Source organism: Rattus rattus, chromosome 9 (assembly GCF_011064425.1).
Source record: "Rattus rattus isolate New Zealand chromosome 9, Rrattus_CSIRO_v1, whole genome shotgun sequence".
Taxonomy (NCBI): domain Eukaryota; kingdom Metazoa; phylum Chordata; class Mammalia; order Rodentia; family Muridae; genus Rattus; species Rattus rattus.
This window is the reverse complement of record NC_046162.1, coordinates 4,613,345-4,620,105: the sequence shown is the minus strand read 5'-3', so window position 1 is coordinate 4,620,105 and position 6,761 is coordinate 4,613,345. Positions and strand designations below refer to the sequence as shown.

The 6,761-nt window shown below is 55.2% G+C and overlaps 1 protein-coding gene across 1 annotated transcript; it reads right to left on the bottom strand.

The window, feature by feature from the left end:
* Positions 1–1,996: 1,996 nt before the first annotated feature.
* Nkx2-5 (NK2 homeobox 5) lies at positions 1,997–4,856 on the bottom strand. The gene is made up of 2 exons (XM_032913788.1): positions 4,416–4,856; positions 1,997–2,986 (listed from the first exon to the last, which is right to left on the bottom strand). The coding sequence occupies exons 1-2, from the start codon at positions 4,744–4,746 to the stop codon at positions 2,358–2,360; spliced, it is 960 nt and encodes a 319-aa protein (XP_032769679.1). The 5' UTR covers positions 4,747–4,856; the 3' UTR covers positions 1,997–2,357.
* Between the last annotated feature and the right edge of the window lie 1,905 nt (positions 4,857–6,761).

Below are 6,761 nucleotides of genomic sequence, written 5' to 3'. Positions count from 1 at the left end.
GCCAGCCACAGCCCTCTTGAGCTTCCCGAGTAGAATTAGGCCTGGTCAAAGTAGCTGGTGGTGCAGGCCTTTAATCCCAGCAGAGGAGACTGTAGGTTTCTGAGTTCAAGATCAGCCTGGTTTACTGATTGAGAACAGCCAGGGCTACGTACGCAGAGAAACCCCATCTCCAAAAACAAGCAAGCAAACAAAAGTGTCAGTCTTTGGATCCCTGAAAGAGTTGCAAAGGAGACATCACGGAAAACCCTGCAAGGCTCGGGGTACCATCCCTGGCACTGGAGGAGTGAGGCAAGCAGGAGTGATATATAATGTTAAGTGAGAAAAAAATCTTACTCTGATGTTATTGGACACAAATATAAGGTGCCCCAAGCCTTGGCAGGACCCAGAGAGGCTAAACTTAATCTTAGTAGGATCGAGGGTGTGGTGATTTCCAGAGGATTTCCCAGACTGTGAATTAGACCGTGTGTTGGGCATCTGGGCGGTAGAGTGCTGCCCTGTGTGAGCCGCAGAGCATCCCTCTGAGGGATGGAGCGAACTGCCTTGCGTGCAACAACAGAGAACCCGACAGAACACCCTGGGCACTGGCAGGTGTGCACAGCCCTTTGACGCTGTAACAGAATGCTGTCAGTTACAAAGTGCAGGAACTTGAAAACCTCACTTATGAGTTGCAAAAAAGAATAGACAAACAATGGTACTGAAGTATATTTACAGCTATCCCCGGATGCGAGCAGTGGCAGCTGCTGGATGGATTAATTTAGACCCAGGAAGTAGAATGCTAGGGGCTGAGCTGAATACAGCCACCTAGCTGCAGGCAGTGCGGGCTACCTCAGGTGTGTGGGGGTGGAGGGCACACGTTCTCTTTCTTCACACGGCCCAGCTCAGAACCCTGGCATGGGCAACTCCATGCAACTGCGTCTGCACCCTCAACATATCCTCTAGGACCCTAAATGGTAGCACCTAATATCATCTCCTCCACTCTGGGGGTTAGGAGATGACATTGGCAAGCTACTTGGTTTCCTCCACTGCTGCAAAGTGGTGACTCCTGAGCCAGCCTCACTAAGCCGAGCATCACGGGTCCTAAACTCCACTGAGCTCAGGTCCTGAACTCCACAGCAGTATCGAGGCTGGATATAGAGGTGCCCGGCCTGCTGACTTTGCCACTTACCCACTGCTAGGTCCAGAGGCAGCGGGAGGACTAAGTCAGGATCCACCCTAATTTTGAAGCAAAGGTTAGTAATCTGGCCCTGAGTACCGGGCATAGAGAAGCTGAAGTAGAAAAAGTTGAGGCGGCACAGTGGGCAAGCCCCACAGTTGTAAGTCTTTACCCCATTTTTTACCAAACCTGTTCTCTCATCTGTAAAACCAGCAGACCAGTTACATTGGTCAATCGGAGGTGTGTCAAGTCCAATGAAATTACTGCGTCAGGTTGGAGAATCTCCCCCAACACACCCATGGCCTCTCACAGCCTCAACCCCACCCAGGGAGATAGATGTGAGCGCCATCTCCCACCAGGTTTAGGTTCGACCTCCGTGCTCAGCCTAAAACAGCTCCTGAGGCTGGCCAAGGATCCCAGGAGCTTCCAATGAGTGGCAAAAGTCGGAGAAGCTGACAGGGCTGTGGCGCTAAGGAAGATGACCTAGGGTGCTGCTCTTCTCTCGACGCCCAGCAACAGTGAGGCAGGTTGGTCTGAGGTTGGGCGCTCTAGGGTCAGCTTTTACGCCCTCTTTGATGCAAGAGGACGCTAACCCTTTGGGCTACACCCATTTGCTCATAGGCAAATCATAAAACCCCTCATGCCCTCCGCGTCTATCCTTGGGAGAAAAAAGACTGCCCCTTTGAAAATACCGACGACCTCAGAAAACACCTAACGAGGGAGGGGCGCGGGGTACCTTAGCTTTCATCTGTGTAGGTTCTGTTAATGCGTCCAGAGAAAGCCTGCCTATGTCTGAGACCTGGAGGAGGCCTCTGCGTTCAGAAATCCTAAAAGAAGCACGCGTGCGTTAGCGCACTCACTTTAATGGGAAGAGGGTTCTCATTTCTTACAGCAACAGGTAAAAACATAAATACGGGTGGGTGGGTGGCGGCAAGGCACCCAGGGCCCGGGCGCCCGGCCCAGGCTCCGGGTCCTAGTATGGGAATCCGTGGAGGGTGCCTTGGCCCTGGAAGGGCTTTCCCAGGACCGAGGCATCAGGCTACATCAACAAAAGGGGATGGATCGGAGAAAGGTCCCAGGCCTGCGCAAGTGTGGGTGTGAAATCCGAGGGACAGGACACATTGGGAGCCTTTCCATCCCCGGAGTCATCGCCCTTCTCCTAAAGATGGGAGTCGGTCCGGGGTGCCCCAGACGGGCCCTTTCCCTACCAGGCTCGGATGCCGTGCAGCGTGGAGACGCCCGAATTGCCCTGTGGCATCCCGGGACTCTGCACCGTGTTCAAGTCCCCGACGCCGAAGTTCACGAAGTTGCCGTTGGCCGCAGCGGCTGGGGGCTGCGCGGCGGGGGGCGCGGCGGGGTACGCGGCTGCGCAGCTGTAGGCGGGACTGCAGGCCGCGCCACCATAGCCGGGGTAGGGGTAGGCGTTGTAGCCGTAGGCGTTGAGACCCACGCCGTAGGCGGGAGCGTAGGCCGCCGAGTCCCCCAGGCAGGGCTTCCCGTCGCGCACCAACACCGGCACCGCGATCCTGCGCGCGGGCGGCGGCGGCGGCCCCAGCAGCTCCAGAGTCTGGTCCTGCCGCTGTCGCTTGCACTTGTAGCGGCGGTTCTGGAACCAGATCTTGACCTGCGTGGACGTGAGCTTCAGCACGCTGGCCAGTTGGTCGCGCTCAGGCGCCGACAGGTACCGCTGTTGCTTGAAGCGCCGCTCCAGCTCATAGACCTGCGCCTGCGAGAAGAGCACGCGTGGCTTCCGTCGCCGCCGCGCGCGTGGTCGCTCGGCGCCGTCTGTCTCGGCTTTGTCCAGCTCCACCGCCTTCTGCAGCGCGCACAGCTCTGAAGGGAAGGAGAGGCAGAGAGACAGTGTGTTAGAGCGGCGGGCCCGGGAGTTCAGGGCCCTGGTGGGGAGGCGGTGGCGGTGTCACCCTTGTCCTGTGCGGGACGCACAGCTCCGCTTAGGCTCCTCGCCGAGAGCGCGGAGCTCGCACGGTTCGAGGTTGGCGCAACTGCGCAGCTGGGAAAACCATAAGTGGCTTGGACACCTTGTGTTTCAGGACAAAACAAAACAAGAGAAATCTCAGGCGCCCCGTCCCAAACCCCTTCCCAGGATAGTTCGCGTTCTCAAGGCAGTCTGTGATTTAGATTTTCTAGCTGCAAAGAAAATATAACCATAAGGATGCTGGGAGTGAATTGTGCTAGGAATACTCCGGTTTGACCCTCGGGTGGTCAGCTTGTCTTTAAACAAGCAGTTAAAGAACTAGAAGGCCCAAAGCTTGGCGTCTCCGGCACGGCTGCCAGCTGATGTTTGTGCGGTTCCCAGTAACCGTGGGAGGACGGAGGCCTCTCCACCGGCCCTGCAGGATTCCAGTTGGTAGCAATCAGTTCTAGTCTTCCTCTAGTCCTCCTCCGCTGTTACTGGACCTTCTCTTGACTCCTAGAGAAACTTGGGAATGCGTTTCTAACTCGCAGAAGCTATTGGGCCTCTGTGGTTTTGCTCAGACCCGGAGGTGGGCCTGGGTCTTCCCTGTTCCTTCTGTGAGCTGGCCAGGAGTCCCATTCCCTACTCTGAGATATTTTGTATTCAGCCACCTTCGGAAGCCTGTTGTTCACTTCTGTGTCTTTATTCGTTCCATATTTTCCAACATTCCCCAGAAAGAAATTTCTGCCCGATCCTGCTGGGAAATTGTACTGGAAAAACAAAGCCAACACCAGCTCCTGGGATCCACAGCATCGCGTCTCAAAATCACGACCCTGTCCCCAGACTCCTCTCTTTTGTCACAAAGGAGGCAAGGCCCAGAAAGGCAGGATGGGCTACACAAGGCCCAAGATCTGCGGGGGCTAAGCTTTCGGTTCAGCGATTCTGAGTTTCTCAAAAATACCCCCAATTCTGAAAGAGATTTTAACTCTCCAATAAGAAGATTTATTCTACCGAGAGTTGTTAGGTAGCTTAACTTGGTAACAGATCCAAGAGCAAGGCCCTAACCTACTGGAGTTTTGTAGGCCGAAAACAATTTTTAATCTCTCTCTCTCTCTCTCTCTCTCTCTCTCTCTCTCTCTCTCTCTCTCTCTTTTCTGATTCAGTGTTCCCTCTAAACTTCCGATTGACAGCGGGGTGAGAAGATCCTGGACAACCTGGAATCTTACACTCCAATCTCCCCGCGCGCAGCCTTCACCCCAGACGAGCTACTGTCAGGCTTGGGTTTCCTGGCTCAGGGTTTTGGGCATGAAGCGACTTCAGAAGGGAAGGACTTGGGGTTCTCCTTACCTTTCTTATCCGCCCGAGGGTCCTTGGCGGGGTCAGGGTCACTGTAGGCTCGCGGATAAAATGTAGGGGCGGTTGGGAAGGCAGGAGAGCACTTGGGGGGCGAAGGCGCGGGGCCCAGCTCCGCGCGCAGCTCTGCCAGGCCCGGCGCTGCCGCCTCGGGGCCTGAGTAGGCCTCCGGCTTGAAGGCGGCCAGCATGCAGGAGGCGGGCGCCAGGGTGGCCTCGAGGCGCGCAGACAGGTCCCCAGCCGCCAGGCTGCGCTGCTGCTGCTCCAGGTTCAGGATGTCTTTGACTGAGAAGGGCGTGGGTGTGAGCGCAGGGCTGGGGAACATGGTGGCGACGCCGGTCTCACAGCGCCAGGTGGGTGGCAGAGAGTGGCACTGCCCACCCCCGGGGATAGCCTTCCCGCATGGTGCCCGCTGTCCGCCCGCGCACCCGCCTCTCTGCCCTGGATGTGGCGCGCAGCAGCAGGTAGCGCGGAGCACCAGGGGCAGAAGAGGCGGGAGCAGGCCGGAGTAGGGGGGATTCAGCCTGCCATTGGGCCAGGGGCCTCGATGACAGGAGCGACAGGCAGTTCTGCGTCACCTAATATAGACATAGGGATAGGAAAAAAATCCAGCTCAGCTTTTTTTAAAGGGGCCGCGACACATTTGGAATAGTCTCCCACTCCAGCAGGGAGTGGAAATCCCAGCCAGACACATCCAAGGAAAATACCTGAATCTGTTGTGCTGGGTCTAAACACAGGGTTAGGGTGGGACTATGATTTGAATAAATAATCTTTTGCGCCTATCACTAAATGGGCTAGTGAGGATGAGTGGAAAGCTAGGAGAGGGGAGTTATTTTCAGGGATCAAGGCTATCACTATAACATTGTTTACTGAAGTCTGCCCCAGAGTAGCTTGAATAGGAACAGAGGCACCGAGGAGACAAGTTGTTCTGGGGCGACAACACATCAATTTAGGAATTGGGTGGCGGAGCGGTATTTAATTTGACCTACCTGACCACAGTCAACCCAGGATTCCAGACAGGCCCCAAGGGGTTCTGAGCTGAAGGGAAAGGTGAAGTGGCTAATTGTGGGGTGGGAGTGGCCACCTGCTTCACTCCAGGCTGTCCGAACCCGCACCTCTCCAGAAGGAAGCATTCACAGGGGAATTGACTCTTCCCGGAGAGTAAGGAAGCCAACCCCAGGTTCAGCCCAGCTTCCCCGAGGAGAACTGCCTTCTGGGGTGTCTGACTAGATTCTCCTGAGGCCCAAGCTGCCTTCATTTTTTTTTCATCCCTCCTAGGCCACCAACAAAAACCCCCAGACCCTTTCTAGCCCCAATCCCCCCAGGGGCCTACCCGAGGCTTCTACTCTACCGAGCGGAGGAGGGGGGAGGGGCAGGTGGAGAGGGATTTTCAGTCCGGTTCTTCTGTCTGAAAACTGTCAGGGTTTAAGGAACCCACGATCTGTACTAAGAGAACTGCCTGGATCTGAGGAACACTTGAGCCCTCCAGCAGCGTGGGGCTTTTTCCGGCTGTATTCTCAGAGAAGGCACATCGCTTCCAGGCAAAACCTACCCCATCGAAGGTACGGTAGGGCTAGCCACTGGAAGAGCTTGGGCTCCTCACCCGGACTCTGAAAAATCCTCACCACATCGATTTGCAAAGGAAACGTCCCCTCACAAGTCCATGTGGCAAGGATTTATCAGGAAGGCAAAGGGTGTTAAGGACTAGTTAGCCACCAGAGAAGAGGTTTTAGGATAGAAAAAGGGGGTGTGGGTGTAGGGCCAAAGGTTAACTAAACAAACCACTCCTAAGTCATGAGCCCAAACCCCAGAGATCTAAAATTTTGAGTGCAGAGCGTGAAATGTCCCTCCATCCAGGACAATGGGCGCTGGCAACCCTCCGGGCCATAGTGAAGTCAGCATAGGCCAGATTTGCCTTCCTCCCCGCCTTTTCTCAAACCCAAACTCCGAAGGCCTTAGGTCTTCAACTAATGGAGGAGAACCAACTCCAGGCAGACTGAAGCGTGCAGCTCAGAAAACCCCATTCCAGGTTCCAGCGGTCATCGTCAGACTTGGGAACCATAGGGAGAGCTCAACCCAAGGACCACAGAACCCTCCGAAACTGCTCGCTTCAACTTTAAGGGAAGCCTTTTCAAAGATGTGGGGTGCAAAACTCCGCTGTCTCTGTCCCTCCACTGTATTCCCCTCTTGAGCAGTTTGCTGCCACTGCTGTGTTTTTTGTTTGTTTGTTTTGGTTTGGTTTTTTCCTTCCTTGCCATGACTTTTGGTTACTGTTCTTCTAGTTACTTGTTCTGAACCAAACTAGCTGGGGATCCTCTTCCCTTCTGAAGATTGGTTTCT